The sequence below is a fragment of the Carassius carassius genome, chromosome 5 (genome assembly GCF_963082965.1).
Source record: "Carassius carassius chromosome 5, fCarCar2.1, whole genome shotgun sequence".
Classification (NCBI taxonomy): domain Eukaryota; kingdom Metazoa; phylum Chordata; class Actinopteri; order Cypriniformes; family Cyprinidae; genus Carassius; species Carassius carassius.
This window is the reverse complement of record NC_081759.1, coordinates 25,801,217-25,821,920: the sequence shown is the minus strand read 5'-3', so window position 1 is coordinate 25,821,920 and position 20,704 is coordinate 25,801,217. Positions and strand designations below refer to the sequence as shown.

Below are 20,704 nucleotides of genomic sequence, written 5' to 3'. Positions count from 1 at the left end.
AAACATACCTGAACAAGCTAATCATGGTCTTCAGGATACAGGTTTTCAGGGTTACATTTCAGGGTTGGAGCAAAACTCTGCAGGACAGTGACCCTCCAGGATCAACGTTTCCCACCCCTGCCCTAAACATTTGGTGTTATTACTTCAGTCAAAAATGTATGCTAAATAATAATAGCTTTATACCAGCCTTCAGATGTTTATTTTGCGTTCCACATTCTAAAAAACACTTCTTTACACATAGTAATAGTTCTATATAGAACCTTAACTCGCTGAAAAACCTTTTTATGCTGAAATTCTTTGTGTTAGACAGTTAGAGTTTAGGGTTCTTTATTCCCGCCTTTTTGTTTTTCAAATCTGTAACTGAATTTCTGGTGCTAAAGACAATCAACACACTTTTAACAGGTAAATTATTTTTCTTAAAGTTAAATACAAAAGTAACACTCTTTTCTCTCTTTAGTGTTTTTTGATCACATGTAAGAATGCAGGCTCTGTTCAGATTAGGACATTTCTCTCCTCTTCTCCACTAAGTAACATAAATATTACATTTATAATCCATATTGTTCATTTTTTACTTGAGTTTATGCACAAACATGCAGTTACAAAAAAAACATTAGAACTATCCCTTGACCATCTGCAGACCTTGACCAGACTACTGGGCTCACAACCTGTCAATTTCTACTACTTTTGGCCTTTGTGAATATAATTGTTTTTACATAGTGTATTTCAGATGCATCACATCTCACATTCTCATCATCTGCAGAGAGAAACTGTCACTCAGTTACACCAAAATAATAAACCTAAAGGTGTCACTGAGGATTTTGAAGATATTTCTCTGGAACTTTGTCTTCATCACATCTGTTTTCTGTTCTGTTTTGTGTTTTACTTCATGTATTTGTTCATGTCCATTGTCTATTGTCATATGAATATATTCAGCTACAGTAATAGCTTGTTAAGAGCACTGACATTTTTGCTATCAATAAAAAGTGTAATACACACAACATGCTTCTGCTGCTGTTTTAATGTAAAACCCTAATAGAAGATTTGTAGATAAAGAGGCAAAAACAATATTTAATATATAAAATAATATTGATAAATGTAAAAATACTAATATAGCAATATTAATGAAAATAAACTATAATTAAAAGTTACTTATTAATGTTCTACATATCACTTTCAAAGCATGGTTCTTTAGCACATAAAAGGGTTCTGCTTTTGTTGTAAGCTGAAGAACACTTTTGCATAGCTTGACCAATTTGGATTTCAAGATGACTTGTTTAGACTTGATGTGCAAACCTAAATTTATGTTTAAAAATTAAGGTTCACATTTCACAGATTTAGTAATATAATATTTCTTCCAAACAGGCTACTTATAATAACATTTTGTTTTTTATTTAGTTTTTGTTTTCTAATCTATGCTCTATAGAATGGACCATAAATACCAAAAAAAAATTTTATATATATATATTCTGCAATGTCAACAAAAGTTTTATTTTGCACGACTGTACATATGATACACTGTAATCAGGCATGTTTTGCATTACTACTTTAAAATGCATAACAGTGATTAATGATTATGTTAATTAGAAGAAAAACAGATTTACATTAAGCAAACATTGAGGAAAGATTTACATGAAAAATTTCAGTTCAAGATTTATCTGAAGGATGTTGGTTACTGATTGTAGGGTGCTGATATCACATGTTCTTCACTTTACAATAGCTCATATGGATTCATCTGCAGGCTATTTCTTCTGCAGGCTCCTAAAAATTATCAGAAACAGCTGATGGTGAGCTATTCGTATTGTATGGACAAAATATAATATTAAAAATATTAAAGGTTTATATTAACCTCTTTTCAACAACCTTCATGATGTATTTCTGTATGAATTTAGATTCTGGATTCAAGCATTTCTGCCTACTATTTTTCAGAGTAACACTACAAAAACATGACAAAATAAACTTCATTATTATTTATAACATATTTAAACAGATGTGCAATATTTAGATAATATCTGTATGTAAATAACAGTATACACTTACACAATCTCCTGGGTTTTACAAGAGGGACTTGGTGGAATAATTTCAACCTTCTCAATCAGTTTTGAAGGAACCATGTTCACACCTTTGTCAGCACAAAAACACCTGCCCTTCGGAAATCTAGCCTGGCCTGGAAGAGAAAACAGTGAATTTTTTTTACCATTATCTACAACATCCTGCCATGCAGTGTTCACAATATAAATGCACAATATGAAAAACTAAATTTGCATTTCTTCAATCTGCAAATTTTAGATATCAAACTCACCTTCCAACTCTACAACAAGCAGGCAGCCTAGAATAACCACAGCTGTAATGATTTTCATGGTAATAATCTTCAGTTTTCACCTCCCTAATGGCTAGTTAATGAAGTTGTGTATGATTATGAAGTTCAGCTACTTTGTTTTTATTCTTTTGTAAAGGGTTTTCCCTCCCTGAGAATTTGTAAGTTTTTATTTCTGGTCCTGCATCTGTATTTGTCTCGTTTCTCGGAAACACTTTCTTTTCATGCACACTTGACCTTTCCAAGAATGAGGAAGGAAACATTTGAATTATAATTTTCTTTGGTCAATATTAGACTATTATAGCAAGTAAATTATTTTGCAATATTAGACTATAATTGCAATATTAGACTATAATTGCAATATTAGACTATTGTTGCAATGCAAAGCAATAGACCATTAAAACATTAAAACAGCTGTATACCAACCTAGGAATTTTTTTCAAATATTTACATAAGAAATTATGTAATGTGCAAACCTGGCAACTGTAATGTGCGTTTTCTATCATCTGTTTTAAATCAGAACTAGGGATGCCTGATTGTGAATGAATGTCTGTCAGATGGGTTTGCATAAAGGTCTGGAGCTGTTAGTAACGATATGTTTACAAGGCAAAAAACAAAACAAAAGGAGTTGCAGGATGAAGTGAATTTTTACCTTTAATCAGGTAAACTCTTGCGTATACAGCTTTTGAACGACGCTGTACTACAGGTAAAGGAAATTTATATCCATCCAATAGAATTAAAAAGATTATGAGAATATAAAGAAATGTTTTTGAAACATTTTTGAAAGAAGTGCTAAACATTCCTAACAACTACTTATTCACAAGTGAAATGCTATCAAACACATGACATTTGAATTTCTTAGCTGATGAATAAAAGTCAAAAGTGACTGAAAGTATTGTACGTAAAATGTATGTCCCTTCCTTATAAATTGAACTATTGTATACATTGTGCTGCTGTTGTTGTCTGCTGAATATCAGACTACCTTTTGCAGACAGCTGAATCACAGTGTGGTGATGGAAACCACAAACTAGTGCACAGACCCACACTTCTATTTAATAGATGTTAATAGGACAGTGGTTAGTTCCTCTCACTACCCTTTTATTTCACATGTTCTACTTTAAAGTCAAAACAGCGATTTATTGAAATACATAAACATGGAAAAACCCCTTATAAGACTGGTATAATTATTGGTATGCAGCTGTTTGTTTTTTTATGTTTTTGTTTTGTTTTTTAGGAATATCAATATAGTATAGAGAATTTAAATACAAATTCAAATTCAAAAGTTTGGGATCAGTAAGATTTGTAATGTTTTTGAAAGAAGTCTCTAATGCTCACTAATGCTGAATTTATGTGATATTGTTGAAAATTATTACAATTTAAAATACCTGTTTTCTATTTCAAAATACTTAAAAAAATAATTTTGGTGTTGCTAATACAATACAATACAATTTTATTTGTTAAGCACATTTAAAACAACCGAGGTTAGCCAAAGTGCTGGACACTGACATAATTGGAACAAATTTTAAAAACACATAACATGAGCACAATACACAGTTTAAACAAGTGACAAACTAAAATAATAAAATGCAGAAATGAACTCTCAGGCTGGTTTAAAGGCCAATGAATAAAAGTGAGTTTTAAGTCGTGATTTAAAACTGTTAAGGCTGGGAGCCACTCTGACACGCATAGGCAGATCATTCCACAGCCTAGGGGCCACGACTGAAAAAGCTCGATCTCCCCTATTTTTAAGTCTTGTTCTAGGAACAGATAAGAGTAGTTGGTCAGCAGACCTCAATGACCTTAGAGGAGCATGCATCTTCAGTAGATCATCTATGTAAGCTGGGGCTTGACCATGAAGAGATTTAAAAACAAACAATAAAATCTTAAACTGTATTCTAAAACAAACAGGTAGCCAATGAAGAGAGGCAAGAACAGGCATAATGTGCTCTCGTTTACGTGTTCCTGTAAGGAGTCGAGCGGCAGCATTCTGAACTATTTGAAATCTAGAGAGAGAGGCCTGGTTAACTCCTATATATAAAGCATTACAATAATCCAGGCGAGTGGTGATAAAAGCATGTATAACCCTCTCCAAATCTTTGAAAGATAAAAATGGCTTCAATTTGGTAAGTAGCCTAAGTTGAAAAAACTAGCTTTTACAACAGAGTTTATCTGTTTCTCTAGGTGAAGATCACTATCCATCTTTACCCCAAGGTTTGTTACCATAGACTTTACGTAGGGCGTCAGGGGTCCCAAGTCCAATTTGGAGGTGCTAGTAAAACTGCTAGGTCTGAAAATCATAATTTCAGTTTTACTTTCATTAAAATGTAAAACGTTTAAAGCCATCCATGCTTTAATATAATAAAAACACTCTAACAGCCTTTTTATTGAATCCTCACCCTTATGTTTTATAGGCAGGTAGATTTGTAAATCATCTGCATACAGATGGAAACTAATGTTATGCTTTTTTAAGATGGAACCTAAAGGAAGCAAGTAAAGGGAGAAGAGAATCGGCCCCAAAATAGAGCCCTGCGGTACTCCACATGTCACTGGTGCTGCTGGTGAAGTAAAGCCCCCATACCCAACTTTAAACACTCTCGCTGAGAGATATGATCTAAACCATTTTAATACAGTGCCTTTAATTCCCACGTTGTGCTCGAGACGCGAGATAAGAACACTGTGGTCAACCGTATCAAAGGCTGCTGTAAGATCTAAAAGCATCAAGATTGTAGAATCTCCAGAATCTATTGAAATCAAAAGATCATTAAAAACTTTTATAAGTGCAGTCTCTGTACTATGAAATGCTTTAAAACCAGACTGGAACCCCTCAAGAATACCATGCAGATCTAAATAGGCTTGTAACTGCACTAGGACTGCCTTCTCTAAAATCTTGGACAAAAAAGGAAGTTTTGAAATTGGACGGTAATTTGAAAGAACTGAAGTGTCCAGATTTTGTTTTTTGATAAGGGGCTGCACCACAGCCTCTTTAAAACAAAGTGGCATATAACCAGAAGTCAGACTACTGTTTATGATTGCTTGAATGTCTGGTCCAATAGTGTTCCATACCTCTTTAAAAAATACGTGATGGGATGATATCAGTGGGACAAATTGAAGGTTTTAAATGTGTAACAATATCATTAAGGGTCAAGATGGAAACAGGCTCAAACTCAGTGAGGACTGCAGCACACTCTATGGAAATGGAAGGATCAAAGGCTGGAGGTGAAATGCTAGCTCTAAAAGAGGTAATCTTTTCCACAAAAAAGTGGAGGAATTTTTCACAGGCCACAGTAGATTCTTCCAACATTATAGATTGGGGGGTATGAAGAACAGAATTAATTGTTCTAAAAAGAACATGAGGTTTATGGCCATTTTTATCAATAACATCAGAGAGGTATTTAGCCTTTTCATTTTGAACAATTCTCTGATAATTATTCCAACAATCCTTTAGAATATCATAAAAAACCTGCAATTTATGTTTTTTCCATCGTCGTTCAGCTTTCCTACACTTTTGCCTAGCCGCTCGAGTTAAATCATTAATCCACGGTTCAGAATTAGGTTTGGAGCACCTGGGCTTTAGTGGTGCAATTTTATCAAGAATATTTATACAGGTGGATGAAAAACAGGAAACAAGCTCATCTGTACATTGGAAAGCCGACGGCTCTATAGTGTCTATAACATTACTAAATGCTTCAGAAAATTGTGCAGCAGTGGCCGGTTTAATCATCCTGCGGATACGAGGTGGAGCACATTGCTTAACAGTATTGTATGGAAGGGAAACATCAAATAAAATTGGTTCATGGTCAGAAAAAACACCCTTTTGTATCTCAATATTTAAAATAGGCAAACTGCATGACAAGACAAGATCTAATGTGTGGCCATGAATCTGTGTAGGACCACTTTCAAACTGTATAAGGTTAAATGAATCAATAAGTTCTAAAAAAATCTTTAGCCAACAGATTTGTGGGGCAACATACATGAATATTCATATCTCCTAAAATTAAGATCCGGTCATATTTTGGCATAATTTCAGACAATAATTCAGTAAAGTCTCTGATAAAATGCTTGCTATATTTAGGAGGTCGATAGATAAGAGCACACAAAACGGGCTGAAATTTGCCCAATTCAAACATTGTTATCTCAAAACTCGAAAATGTTATCATTGACAACTGCCTGCAATTGTATGTTTCCTTAAAAATAACGGCAAGTCCTCCTCGTCGACCAGTAGTCCTCGGGGAGTTAAAATATGTGCAATCCAGTGGTAGAAGTTCAGAAAAAGGGCTCGACTCACCAACATTTAACCAAGTTTCAGTCACAAGTAGAAAATCCAAGTTATGCTGGGAAAAAAAGCTCCTTTAAAATAAAGGGCTTATTCACCAGCGATCTAGCGTTGACCAGGGCTAAGCTGAATTTTAATTCGTTTTGTAGGTATGTCATTTTCAGTTAATTGATTTACAGTTGCGAAAGTATTTTTATCAGTCATGTCAGTCAAAAATATCTGCTTATAACTGTTTAGCAATTTTTTAAAAGCTTAATTGAGTTTTCACATCCCAGACCTTGTGTTTTAGAAGCATGAGACTATTGCTTATTTAAAATGGATTATATTATGCATTTTTACTCAGAATGTCAGTATACAAGAACTAGTCTGAAAGAGTTTAGGAGACATAGTTTATAGATATAAAAGTTTTTTTTGACACATCATTATAGACAATGACAATACAATCATAAAGCAAATTATAAAAAGACTGTACAAATGACACATTTGTGAAAAAGTTTGTGAAAACAACCCAGTTTTTTTTTCTTCTAAACTGAACTCCAACTTATGAGGCAGAATATTATATCATCTGAAGTCATTTGAAGGATGTTGGTGCTGATGATGAAGTCATGGTGTTCTTCAGAGGCACAGAGGCAGTTGTACTGTGTGGAGCTGTCTGCTGGCTTCTGTGAAGATCAGAAATAGGTTCAAATTAGTTTAATTTCCCATTAATCCATTAATTGAGAATATTTTAATTGCTCTCTGCCACACAAATCTACAGCTTTGCATTGAATGTGTATGTGAAACATGAGTAAATATGTTTAAAGATATTCTCACCTCTTTTCAAGAGCCTTAATGATGACATTTTGAGTGAATTTTGACTCCGGATTCAGGCATTTCCATCCTGCACCATTCTTCAGAGTGACACTATGAAAGAATAAAAATCAGTGAGCTGAATCTGAAATTCACTGTAAATGAAAATAAATGATTGTATACAATTGTAGGTTGTGCTTACATAATCTCATGTTTGCGACAAGATGGACTTGGAGGGATGATTTCAACCTTCTCGATGTTCTTGACTAAAACCATGTTTGCACCTTTGTCTGCACAGAAGCACCTTCCCTTTGAAGACCTGTCCTGTCCTGGAAGAGGAATGTCAGATATTTCATTAGAGTCTATTAACTGCAAACATGACCATAAACAAATGTACATTCTGAAGATATACTGAATGCTCTTGATCGGCAATCTCTCAGAGCTCAAACTCACCTTTCACCCCTACAGCGATCAGGCAGATGAGAAGAACAAAAGCTGCAATAGTCTTCATTGTCTTCTTGCTCTCGTTGAACTGTGCTTGTGTAATGTCTAGGTCAGTGAGACTATGACTGAAGGACTTTAGGAGTTCATTTAAATACTGTAGGATCAGGGTTTCCCCTCAGTCTTAGTTCTCTTTTTAGGTTTCAGTACTCCAGCATCCGCTCTTTTTCTTTTTTAATTGCGATTTCTTGGAAACACTGTCCTTTACCCTCATGGAGAGAAGCCTCGACTTAGGGCACCCTGTTTGTAACTTTCCATGAATGAGGAAGGACATATTGCTTAATTATACTGGAATATCTTTGTGAATTATGATTTGGTGGAAGTACTACTTTAATAAAACATTGAAAGTGAAAACTCTTGGGGCCTTTCAGTTGTTTTCAAAGCATTTTAATCGCAAACTCTTAATATTAATTTGATGGCTTTTATTGTCTGTTTTAAGCATGTGACTATTTATTAATAGTTAAACATTTAAATTTATTAACACAATCTGTGCCGGTAAAATACAGATACACAGTGACATGTACCCATGTTACAACCAACAATTTAAATGCATTCAGTCCTGACTGAATCATGCTGATTTAGTAGTTTATAGCGACACTTTGAAGTTGTAGTTTGTTTAACTTACAAATTGGATTTAAATGTGGCCATAAAAATAATCTAATTTTAAAGTATTCTTAATTACCGATGCCCCTCGACCACCAACACCCTAGTTTACCAAGTCCAAACCATACTCATCCCTGCTAAGCAGCAGAGTAGCAGAATTGACCTTTCCCAGAATGAGGAAGGAATCATTTTAATGATTATTTTCTATAATCACAATAAAAAGCATTAAGCCAATAAAACTTATACATATACACACACACACACACACACACACACACACACACACACACACACACACACATATATATATATATATATATATATATATATATATATAACCCTTGTGTAATTTAATACAAATTTAAAAATCATCACTCAATAATGATTTCTTGATAATTGAACTATTGTACACATTGCACTGTTGTTGTTCTGTGGCCTTGTGCAGACAACTGAATTACCGTGTGGTGATCTAAACCACAAACTACACAGACCAACACTTTTTCTTTCTTTTTTTTAATAGAGGTTAATAGAGGTCAGTTGTTAGTGGTTCTCACTACCGTTTTCATTTGCATTGCATGTTCCATTTTAAAGTCTTTGATAAAAACACTGATTTATGGAAATTTGGAAATGCTGACATGAACAAATCTCATCAATATGTGAAAACTTATAAGACTGGTATAACTCTATAAACACAGTTGTTGTTTTTAATCAGGGTTCGAAATGAGGGGGGTCTGGGGGGGGTCCGGACCCTCCATAAGTCATTAGGGACCCCTCATAAGACTTCATTTTTGGATTTTGGGGGGTCCCCGACAAATATATTTTAACATTAAAAATGATTGTGAAAATTATAGGTTTTAGTGACTTTTTTTTTTTATAACGGTAATTAATTGATTTCCTAGCGCGAGGCAGCAATCAGTGCAGCTATTAGCCGAGTGAGTTCCTATAAAGCGTCACAGATTGTTGAGATGCTCCCGCAGACACGTACTAGATGAACGCGGCAAAAAGAGTCATCATAAAGAGTGAAATCCTGAATGAAAATCCTGTTCAATTGTGTTTATATCTCCATAATTGTTTATAGTAAAATATAAAATAAAAGTTCGAGTTCGTATATCAAAAGTTGCATTAACTAGAGATACCCAGTGAAATGTAGAAGAGTACGTTTGCCAACGTTTCTTGCTCGCTGTAACTTAAGTGTATGAAGCCAAATGATCTGCCAGCTAACAGCAGACCTAGCAGCTAGACTAGTTATTCAAAGCTAGCTTAACAACCTAACCGAGATTTGTCCAGTCAGTGATTACGAAAGATAACCAGGACTTAATTCAAGTCTGTGAGTTGATTAAAGTGAATGTGATTTGAGCATGACTGCACATGAGAACTTGGTAAGCAATCTAGGAAGCTAATATTATTTTTCTTAATTTAGCATCCTGCACATGGAGAGAAAAAGAGGAAAAGGAAAGATCACCGACTTTTTCAAGGGTAAATTGTGCTTATGTGATAACATGGCTGTTGTTGGGGGAAATTGTAGATATCAGGGATGCAAAAACAGCGCGCTTTTCGGCGCCTCCCGCCTAGTGTTTCTTTTACTCTCTATAGTATCTGCAACTGCATCAAATTATCATCAAATTCTGCTTTAAAAAACTTCCTGTCAATACAGAACGAAATATGCTGTAGCCTATTTTGCCGTCAATACTGCCGACGTTGTCTTTGCTGTATCTGTAGGCTATATATTTATGTTAAACATCCAAATGTAGACGGGTCTGTCGGCACACACAGCCACACAGTCGCAGACAGAAGTTCGTGAACACCGAATTCCCTTGTCTTTCTTATCAGTGTTTGAACGAAAAAAAAAAAGAACGATGTGTTCGAAAAAAGTCAAAGTGCCTGTCTCAACGAGTTTACCCGTAAACGCAGTCAGAGAAAGAAAACGGATGCGTGTCATTACCGTTATTATATACCTGTACATGCATTAATCTTAAAAGGACAGCAACCCAATATACCTGCAGCTGTTTGTGTCACCAAAGTTAATCAAACAACAAAAGAGAAAGAGAAAATACACTTTTGTATGAACTGTATTTATTATATGAATCATATTTAATGTATACATTGAATGCAGTGTTATTTTACATTTGATTATTCGATTTCTGTAACTTAATACAGTTAATTTACCTGAAAAACCAAAAGCACTGCTTTATTTCACATGTATTTTTGCTCTGTTGCATTTATATATGCTTGTACTTTGTTTATTATTTTCTATGCATGCCCTACAAAATTACCCCAATCTCTACTCAAATCATCAGGTGAAATTGTTTTCTGGAAGTATTGGAAGGAGTAGTAAAGCAAGAAGAAGTGATAGATAGTTTTTCAGAATTTCATTTAACTCTGTGTCTATATGTGTGGGCCGGGGATGTAAGTATCTAGATATTTGCAGCGGGGCAAGGGTTTCGATTACCTCTCTCTTTTTTTATCATACATTTGTTTGCTAATTAATAAAATTTTAGGGGACCCCCCAAAGGGTCCCAAGTCATTTCGAACCCTGTTTTTAATTCTACATGCATATCAGTATACTGAGAATATACACTGTTTGGGATCAATACGATTTTAAATGCTTTTTAAATAACTCCCTTATGCTCACTAAGCCTGTATTTATTTGATCAAAAACACAGAAAAAATGCAGTATTGTGAAATATTACCATTTAAAGGGGCAATAGGAGATCTTGGAAAATGCTAACACTAGCCTGATAGCACTGAAAGCGAATGTCCCACTCTCCCTGCAATCACTGTCAAAAGCCACGCCCCCTGAACGCATTTCCAGACCAGAATACCTGAGACAACATTTGGGATTAGGGAGCAACGATCACAGGGATCATATCGATTGGAACACAGTTCATTTGACGTAGCTCGAGTTGGTCATCTGAATCTTGTGTGTGTTAACTAAGGGAGACATGCAAAATATGTGCGCTAGCACTGGAATTGGGTACTGCTGGGATACATCATGTGTCATTCACCAGCAAGAAAACTTTAAAAGTACTACAATACCAGGAAGGAAGACTGGGTTGTTGATGTTTGTCTGCCATTTTAGCTCTGTCTGCACAGTGTGCATGAATGGGCTAATGATGTATTCTGTCTGCGCGAACATGGTGCGCATAGGTATGCAGATACATACGTTGACAGGCAGTTAGGAAAGCGAATTAAAACGCACGGACCAAGCGTTTTGATTGGACGTACATTTCTTGGTCCTACGTCTTCCACAGAATATATAAATACGACTTTAGGGAAGTCGTGGCCTTATGGTTAGAGAGTCGGACTCGCAATCGAAAGGTTGTGAGTTCAAGTCTCGGGCTGGCAGGAATTGTGGGTGGGGGGAGTGCATGTACAGTGATCTCAATACCATGACTTAGGTGCCCTTGAGCAAGGCATCGAACCCCCAGCTGCTCCTCGGGGCGCCGCAGCATAAATGGCTGCCCACTGCTCCGGGTGTGTGTTCACAGTGTGTGTGTCATACCTGCAAACTTGTCGTTTTTCGGCGAAAATCGCCGTTTTGAATGGGAAAATGTCATCCACGTGAATCGTGTAGATCCGAAGAGTTTTTTTGACGGGGGAGGGGGGTCTTCTGCGGTCTTCCCTACTGCGGTCTTCTTCACAAACATCTTTGGTGATACAGCACGCGAGTCATTTGGCCATTGCGCACTGTCTGAAATCCACGTAAGTGGTAAGTGTTTACGCAAGACTCTGCGCACTTTCTGAAATCCACGTAAGTGGTAAGTGTGCACGCAAGATTTTGCGCACTTTCTGAAATCCTGTACGGTAAGGGTTACACGCTCCGCTTCGTTCCCTTTCTTAAGATGATTAGCCCTGGGTTCCATGGGCTTCATTCAACCAGTGTGTATTTGTTATACACCTCAAGCATCGCTTCCCTCAACATGAGGGGCTGGGTGGACTCCCACATTGTGGTTATCAGATAGTAGGCTTCATCAGGCCTCTCTGATGGTGAGCTCCCACATTCTGTGGTTGTCAGGTAGTAGGCCTCACCAGGCCTCCCTGGAGATTTATTTCCCACATACTGTGCGTTTCCACTAAATAGCATATTGTGGCTGAAGGCGAGCTCCCACATACTGTGGTTGCCAGGTAGTAGGCCTCACCAGGCCTCCCTGGAGATTTAGCTCCCACATACTGTGCGTTTCCACTAAAAAGCGAGCTCCCACGGTTTGTGGTTGTCAGGTAGTAGGCCTCACCAAGCCTCCCTGGAGTCGAGTTCCATATTACTTTCAGTTTCCACTTGAGGTGGTTATCTGGTAACAGGTAGTAGGCCTCTCTAGGCCTCTCTGTAGGTGAACTCCCACATATTGTGGTTATCAGGTAGCAGGCTTCACAGGTCTCTCTGAATGTGAGCTCCCACATACTGTGGTTGTCAGGTAACCTTTCAGTACACACGCTAAGCCTGTGTACTTTCTCAAAACCACATGGTGGTCAGTGTGCACATTAACGCTTTGCGCACTGCGCGCGTCTGAAATCCACGTAAGTGGTAAGTGTGCACACAAGACTCTGCGCACTTTCTGAAACCCACGTAAATTGGTAAGTGTGCACGCAAGACTCTGCGCACTTTCTGAAATCCTGTACGGTAAGGGTTACGCGCTCCGCTTCGTTCCCTTTCTTGAGATGATTAGCCCAGGGGTTCCTTGGGCTTCATCCAACCGGTGTGTATTTGTTATACACCTCAAGCATCGCCCCTCAACATGGGGGGCTGTGTGGGCAATTCTCGCGGTAGTTTAGCAGCGCTCCCCTTTTCTGAAAGGGTCGCCTATGAGCATGCTGCTCGGAGCTCGGAGTCCTCCTCTCATGGGAGACTGATTCTCGGTTCTTTCAGAGCGCTCCAGTACTACATACTGTTTTGAGACGCACTGTGAGAGCAGACATCCTGCTGAGGCATGGGCTGAGGCTCGGGGAATGGCGCCTTCGCACCAAGGTGTTGAAGAAGAGTTGGAGAGGTTGGCCAGACTTGGGTGGATCGGTTTTGCGGCTCGAGAGAGCATCGCACTATCCCCTCTGGCTTCCTCTGACTCATCCAGCTCCATTGGGGGCTGGACGCCATGGTACAGGCGTGGCCGAGGCTTCATCTGTACGTTCCGTCCTCCAATTGCTCTGCTCCCGGGCCATTCCATCTACGAGCTGCTCTATCAGAGTTCCACGAGAGCCCCTCCTTAGAACAGTATTTGTAAATCCATGTTATGGTAAGTTTGCACATGAAGTCTTTGCACACTTTCTGAAATCCACACTGTGGTAAGTTCGCATGCTAGTACTCTGCGTTCTTTCTAAAATCCTATATGGTAAGGGCTTCGCGCAGCTGCTTCGTGCCCTTTCTTGAGTCGGTTAAAGCCCTGTTATCTTGGGCACCACTCCACCTAGGTATCCCCTGATACCTGTCTAGAACAGGGCGCCGCTACTAGAGTACTGTTGGGACAGCTCTTTCGGCAAGTTTTTGCGAAAGCTAGCAGTAGCCCCTGTGTGACAGGCAAGACTTGGTAGAAGAAAGTGCTAGGTTCTTAGCCGTATCCCTTTAAAGGAATCTTTTGTGATTCCAAGCCTTCAGCTCTACCCCGGGCCAGGGCCCTACAGGTAAGTTGGGTATGTAGACTAGGCCTTTGGCCGTAAGGGATAATGTCATAGACAGCCGTCGAACCGTCCCAGGGGCGACTCCCGGTGAAGTGGTAGAGTTGGTACTTAGTGTTTGCCATGATTCTGGTCTGCACTCCGTTCAGCATGGCGGCGTGGGTATACTGTTCCCCATAGTGTCCCCTCAGAGGACGCAGTTCGAAGTTCCCTTTACAGGGAACGTCTTAGGTTACGAATGTAACCATGGTTCCCTGAGAGGGAACGAGACACTGCCTCCTCTAGTTCCCTGCCATGCTTCGGACGCAAGCTTCACGAAGAAGATAAGTGACGGGTCCTACGGGCGCGTATTTATAGTCGCGCTGGTAGTGACGTCAGAGGCTGTCGCCGGTCAACACATTGGCGTTTTTCAAAGTATGCTTCAGACACGGGTCACGACGAGGTATTCCCCATAGTGTCCCCTCAGAGGACGCAGTGTCTCGTTCCCTCTCAGGGAACCATGGTTACATTCGTAACCTGAGACGTTTTTATGTATTTTGATCAAATATATGCACCTCTGAACAGCAGTGTATGTATATAGATAGATAGATAGATAGATAGATAGATAGATAGATAGATAGATAGATAGATAGATAGATAGATAGATAGATAGATAGATAGATAGATAGATAGATAGATAGATAGATAGATAACTCAGAATGTCAGAATGCAAGAAATACTCTGAAAGAGTTTAGGAGACATAGTTTATAGATATAAAAGTTTTATTTGACACATCATTATAGATAATGAAAATACAATCATAAAGCAAATTATAAAAAGACTGTATACATATGACACATTTGTGTAAAAGTTTGTGTAAACCACCCAGTGGTCAGATAAAAAATAATTTAATCAGCTTAGACAATAGGAAATATTTTTAGTTTTAAAGGATTTTTTTTTTTTTGTAAATTGAACTTATGAATTATGAGGCAGAATATTATTTCATCTGAAGTCATTTGAAGGATGTTGGTGCTGATGATGAAGTCATGGTGTTCTTCAGAGGCACAGAGGCAGTTGTACTGTGTGGAGCTGTCTGCTGGCTTCTGTGAAGATCAGAAATAGGTTCAGATTAGGTTCATTTCCCATTAATCCATTAATTCATTCTTTTTGAATTGCTCTCTGCCGCACAAATCTACATCTTTGCATTGCATGTGTATCTGAAGCATGAGTAAATATGTTTAAAGATATTCTCACCTCTTTTCAAGAGCCTTTATGATGACATTTTGAGTGAATTTTGACTCTGGATTCATGCATTTCCGTCCTGATCCATTCTTCAGAGTGACACTATGAAATAATAAAAATCAGTGAGCTAAATCTTACTTGGGTTTGTTTTACAGTTGACAGATTAATTGAAAACAAAATAAATGATTGTATACAAATGTAGGTTGTGCTTACATAATCTCATGTTTGCGACAAGATGGACTTGGAGGGATGATTTCAACCTTCTCGATGTTCTTGACTAAAACCATGTTTGCACCTTTGTCTGCACAGAAGCACCTGCCCTTTGAAGACCTGTCCTGTCCTGGAAGAGAAATGTCAGATATTTCATTAGAGTCTATTAACTGCAAACATGACCATAAACAAATGTACATTCTAAAGATATACTGAATGCTCTTGATTGGCAATCTCTCAGAGCTCAAACTCACCTTTCACCCCTACAGCGATCAGGCAGATGAGAAGAACAAAAGCTGCAATAGTCTTCATTGTCTTCTTGCTCTCGTTGAACTGTGCTTGTGTTATGTCTAGGTCAGTGAGACTATGACTGAAGGACTTCAGGAGTTCATTTAAATACTGTAGGATCAGGGTTTCCCCTCAGTCTTAGTTCCCTTTTTAGGTTTCAGTACTCCAGCATCCGCTCTTTTTTCTTTTTTTAATTGCGATTTCTCGGAAACACTGTCCTGAACCCTCATGGAGAGAAGCCTCGACTTAGGGGACCCTGTTTGTAACTTTCCATGAATGAGGAAGGATATATTGCTTAATTAGACTGGAATATAGTGGGAATACTAGTAGATATTAGGTTAAAACACTGAAAAACATAGTTAACTGATTGAATTTCATGGCTTTTATTGTCTGTTTTTATACACAAGACAATCTGTTGTATACATGTTGTGTATAAATTAAGATAATAATACACAAATATAGAAAATGCACACTGAACCTATTTATTAACATTATCTTTTTCAATAATTTTAATGATAATGACCCACTGTTTCAAAGTAACCTGTGCAGGTAAATACTGTACAGTACACAGTGACAGGCACCCAAGTAACAAAAGTTGATGTTTTTCTAGCAAGTTCTAAACATTTACCTTTATCTATTTAACACAAGATCTGTTACTGTCATTTTTGGTTTGTGAAATTAATAAAATAATAATAATGATCTATCTCCATCATCACAAAGTGTGGCTGGGATCTTTTGTTTTTGCTTTTGTGCATGTGGATGTTTAATTTATTTATGGAGGCATTAAGAAACCACAAACACGGATGTGGGACAAAACATGTGTTTTCTGTGGAAGATGGTCTGTTGTTTTCAATACCTCTTTATTTTCAAGCTAGTCTAAACAATATTTGTTACATCTGATGGTAAAAAGATGATGACATATATTGGGCAATAATGTGTGTGAGGTATTTGTCCATATATTATTGAATAGTTTTTGTCTAAACACTCCTGGGTCATGTTTTTCAAATAAGACTTGCTTGGTGAGCCAGGTTAAGTTTGAGGATAAACTGGCATAAACCAAAACTTTAGGAGAAGTTTCTAGTCAAAATGGGTTTTGTCATGTATTTGTATGATATGTACAACACTTAGCATAAAGCAAGAAATGTTTGCAGATTATTAAATATTTCAGTGATGAAAATTTTCTAATGATGAAATTCAGTGAATAATCAGGGATCTAATGTTAAAATACACAGCAAATAGTTCAATACATAAACAAATTGCAAATCAGGTCATTAGACAAAACTTTTTTGTATTCACTGAAATTCCTCTGGAATGTTATCAAGTGTTTTCACTACCCTTCTCTTTATATAGCATCTTAATCAGACATTGTGTTGAAGTCTAAGCTAATGATTGAGCACAATCATGCTGATGAAAAGCAAAACTGAAACTGAAAAAAATAACACTTCTTGTGAAATCTGGAAATGTCACTTTGACTGCTACATATTTTTTATTATGTATGCACAATGCATGCTGGTATTATCAGTTAACACCAGTTAAGCATGGAGTGCTGCAAGGATCTGTCTTAGGCCCTCTGCTATTTTCAATATACATGTTGTCCCTTGGTAATATTATTAGAAAATATGTGGTTAGTTTCCATTGTTATGTTGATAATACCCAACTATACATTTCAACAAGACCAGATGAAACTTTTAAACTAAGCTTATGCACCTTTTTCCTCAACGCGGAGGTAAGCCTATGGGTGAGACCTCCGTTTCATTAGCCGCCATAGGTAAATAACGAGGAGAATAACAATGTGCATTAAACGGTAAAACCGTTTGCAGTACAAACCAGTGTGTTCTTAATTAAGGTAACAGATTAAAATAATATGATAGGACACATCAATTGTCAATATCAAGCAGCAAAACTAACTGTTTTGTACAGCTAAAAATAGCTGGACACAAATGAGACCGGAAGCTTTACCCATATTTACAAATGGCAGCGCCCATTTTTATGTCAGGAAAAAGGTGGATAGAGTTGTGTTAAAAAATTTAAACACTGGATGACCAATAATTGTCTCCTATTCAATTAGGATAAGACACAGAATCTCATAGTACACAGCATCTATCAGATTAAAATTTTCATCTAGATATAGCTACTATTACTTCCTCTACAGTCACAAATTTGGATGTAATATTAGACAGCAACTTTTGTTTTGAAAGTAGTATCCCACGTTACAAAAACAGCATTCTTTCATCTTAGAAACACTACCAAGCTACGGAACAGGTTACCTGCAGAAAAGCTAGTTCATGTATTCATTACCTCAAGACTGGACTATTGTAATGGACTGCTGTAATGTAGTTGTCCTGCATGTTCAATAAACAAGCTATAGGTAGTCCAAAATGCAGCTGCTAGATTCCTTACCAGTTCAATAAAATATTATCATATTACCCTAATTTTACAATCTCTACACTGGCTACTGGCTATTTGCTTCTCCGTCCCTGTGCTCTGCAGAGACAAATAGAAATAGATGTGCGCGAACTTTAAAATATATTATGTTAAGGAACACGTGTGCAAATAAAGCACACTCTCCCTCCGGGTGAGTTTTCTTAAATTTACTGTCATAAAATGTCACCAATACATGAAATGATAAAACACACGTCTTAATGATCATTTTAATTCGCCTTATATTATGTGGATGGAAAAAAAAAAATCTCGATACAGCCTATCGATTATTAAAAACTTTTTTAAAAAATCTGAAAAAAGAGCGCTGCACGTTGCAGTGTCACTAGGCAGCGCTGTTGTACGTTATACAGCTCAACAGAGCTTCAGACTACATCAAAGTGATTCTGAATCTATGAACAGTGCACATTTATGCCAATCGATTACTTATGAACTCGAGTTGATGAATTATCACAATGTCTACTTTATGACCTTTATATAATATTTTATATTTTTAGACGGTTGTAAGAATGAATACTTTCGCTATCATTAAAATGGTCAGCCCGTAAAGACATTTCAAAATAAGAGTGCCGATGTATTTCGGGCATATTTATAATTAAAAGTAAAGTATTACCTTTTTTTACACGTTAAGTATTTTTTTTCTTTCTTGCCATTATTTGTATTTTGGTTACATAATTGTATTTAATTTAATTTGCATATACAAAATGAACTGTATTTAATTTAATTTCTATTTCATTCATTGTAAACTATTGTAGTTTCTGGTTGGGATGCTTCCTCAAAGGATGAAAAGACTAAGAACATTATTTGACACATTTTATTCAATATATGGATTTTACTAGTATCAGTAAAATCTGTGTCCCATTCACTTAGAGCAGTGATCCTCAAATCTGGCTCACAAGATCCACTTTCCTGCAGAGTTTAGCTCTAACCCTAACACACCTGAGTCTACTAATCAATGTCTTCAGGGTCAAACCTTTGGGAAGCACTGATGTATTCACTATTGTAAGGTTCACACACTCGGTCCAAGGAAGGTATCCGGTGTTGGCTGAAGGTTTCTTGTGTGTTCGGTCTTTTCAGCGCGTATATTTAATTTAAATCCATTTCTAATCTGACTCCATTTTAATATGACCTTGATTTTGGGTTGAAAGACAAATTAGTTGCTTGAACATTTCTAATCATTATTATTCTGAGATTTGATTATTCTATTTATTCTCTCATATTATTGTACTCGTTCATTCGGGTGCTCATGTCACTCAAAGATATCGCTTTGGTCTTAGCGTATCTTATACGGTCACATTCTCATCAGTCTTGGTTATTAGACAGAGGTAATTGGCTTATACTTTAGACGGATGATGCTTGCTCATTCTAAAAGTACTTTTAGTTAGCCCCCATAGATTTGTAAACACTTGAATAAAGCAACATTATTTCTAATTTCTCAAATTATTTCTAGTCAGAGGTCATGCCATTGTTTCCCATTTACACTTAGCTAGAGTAAAAACAGTGGTTAGGCTCACCCTATTAAGGTTGGCTGAACAACAACCAATTGACCTAAATGGAAATTCCCTATAAGCCCTTACAATCCTAGTACACTTGAACTAATACCAAGTGTTAGTCGGATCTCTAAAAATACAGTTGGTGTGCCCTATGCTCCATCTCAACTGAATTTTAGTCCATTACTAACCTGGCTCATGAAATGCGGTAATGAGGATACAGCATGATCTAGAGTCAATAATTAGGGAGTAAAACAGAATAGAGTCAACAAATTATTAACAGTCAGGTAAATATGTATTATGCCAATTACATAGCCAATTCAAAGATATCAAATCAATACAAGATATCAAATTCTCAAAGATGAATCTAAGAGTCAAAGATGCATACCTGACTTCTAGTGAAATACATAGTATGAAGTGTGTGAACCAGCTACAGAAGGCGCTGATCCTTTTGCAACATTTCATCAGAGGTGGAAAGTAACGAATTACATTTACTCGCGTTACTGTAATTGAGTAGCTTTTTTGTGTACTTCTACTTTTTTAAGTATTTTTTTTAATCTGTAATTGTACTTTTACTTAAGTATATTTTGTTTGAAGTATTGTACTTCGCTACATTTTAAAACACATTAATTACGGAGTAAAAAAAAAATCGCTCCCTGGAAGCTATGTCAGTAAATAATGGGCAGGAGGGCAAACTGGCGCTAAAATCACAAGAAAGATGCAGACGGACAAAACAGGCGTTAGTGGTGCAGACACCGCTGAAAACGAAACCCCGTCATATTCTGAAGTTGAACTTGAAGGAAATGAAGTGAACCCCTGCCCATATTTATGCTGTGTATGCTGTGCTTGCCTAGGGAGACCAAACTAGCAGTTTATAAAATCTCGACAAGACATCAAGCTCCCGTATTGTAAAAAAAAAAACAACAACTGTCAAATATGTACTATTGTGTATTATGTATTGTGTTAATC

The 20,704-nt window shown here is 37.0% G+C and overlaps 3 protein-coding genes across 3 annotated transcripts; all 3 read right to left on the bottom strand.

The window, feature by feature from the left end:
• Positions 1–1,481: 1,481 nt before the first annotated feature.
• Positions 1,482–2,421, bottom strand: LOC132140372 (C-X-C motif chemokine 11-6-like). Its single transcript, XM_059549159.1, has 4 exons — positions 2,300–2,421; positions 2,038–2,164; positions 1,847–1,933; positions 1,482–1,758 (listed from the first exon to the last, which is right to left on the bottom strand). The coding sequence occupies exons 1-4, from the start codon at positions 2,355–2,357 to the stop codon at positions 1,740–1,742; spliced, it is 291 nt and encodes a 96-aa protein (XP_059405142.1). The 5' UTR covers positions 2,358–2,421; the 3' UTR covers positions 1,482–1,739.
• Positions 2,422–6,966: 4,545 nt separating this feature from the next.
• On the bottom strand, positions 6,967–7,952 carry LOC132140371 (C-X-C motif chemokine 11-6-like). Its single transcript, XM_059549158.1, has 4 exons — positions 7,830–7,952; positions 7,579–7,705; positions 7,401–7,490; positions 6,967–7,249 (listed from the first exon to the last, which is right to left on the bottom strand). Exons 1-4 carry the CDS (start codon positions 7,885–7,887, stop codon positions 7,159–7,161), a joined length of 366 nt encoding a protein of 121 aa, XP_059405141.1. The 5' UTR covers positions 7,888–7,952; the 3' UTR covers positions 6,967–7,158.
• A 6,888-nt stretch (positions 7,953–14,840) lies between these two features.
• On the bottom strand, positions 14,841–15,876 carry LOC132140370 (C-X-C motif chemokine 11-6-like). Its single transcript, XM_059549157.1, has 4 exons — positions 15,773–15,876; positions 15,522–15,648; positions 15,321–15,410; positions 14,841–15,169 (listed from the first exon to the last, which is right to left on the bottom strand). The coding sequence occupies exons 1-4, from the start codon at positions 15,828–15,830 to the stop codon at positions 15,079–15,081; spliced, it is 366 nt and encodes a 121-aa protein (XP_059405140.1). The 5' UTR covers positions 15,831–15,876; the 3' UTR covers positions 14,841–15,078.
• Positions 15,877–20,704: the final 4,828 nt, after the last annotated feature.

Bases quoted from the DNA above. Each gene is read 5' to 3' on its own strand.
- LOC132140372 (XM_059549159.1), bottom strand. From the start codon at position 2,357: ATGAAAATCATTACAGCTGTGGTTATTCTAGGCTGCCTGCTTGTTGTA. The intron at 2,165-2,299 runs GTGAGTTTGATA...TTTCTCTTCCAG, and splicing joins GCTTGTTGTAGAGTTGGAAG to GCCAGGCTAGATTTCCGAAG. The intron at 1,934-2,037 runs GTAAGTGTATAC...ATGTTTTTGTAG, and splicing joins TGTAAAACCCAGGAGATTGT to TGTTACTCTGAAAAATAGTA.
- LOC132140371 (XM_059549158.1), bottom strand. From the start codon at position 7,887: ATGAAGACTATTGCAGCTTTTGTTCTTCTCATCTGCCTGATCGCTGTA. The intron at 7,706-7,829 runs GTGAGTTTGAGC...TTCCTCTTCCAG, and splicing joins GATCGCTGTAGGGGTGAAAG to GACAGGACAGGTCTTCAAAG. The intron at 7,250-7,400 runs GTGAGAATATCT...TGATCTTCACAG, and splicing joins ATTAAGGCTCTTGAAAAGAG to AAGCCAGCAGACAGCTCCAC.
- LOC132140370 (XM_059549157.1), bottom strand. From the start codon at position 15,830: ATGAAGACTATTGCAGCTTTTGTTCTTCTCATCTGCCTGATCGCTGTA. The intron at 15,649-15,772 runs GTGAGTTTGAGC...TTTCTCTTCCAG, and splicing joins GATCGCTGTAGGGGTGAAAG to GACAGGACAGGTCTTCAAAG. The intron at 15,170-15,320 runs GTGAGAATATCT...TGATCTTCACAG, and splicing joins ATAAAGGCTCTTGAAAAGAG to AAGCCAGCAGACAGCTCCAC.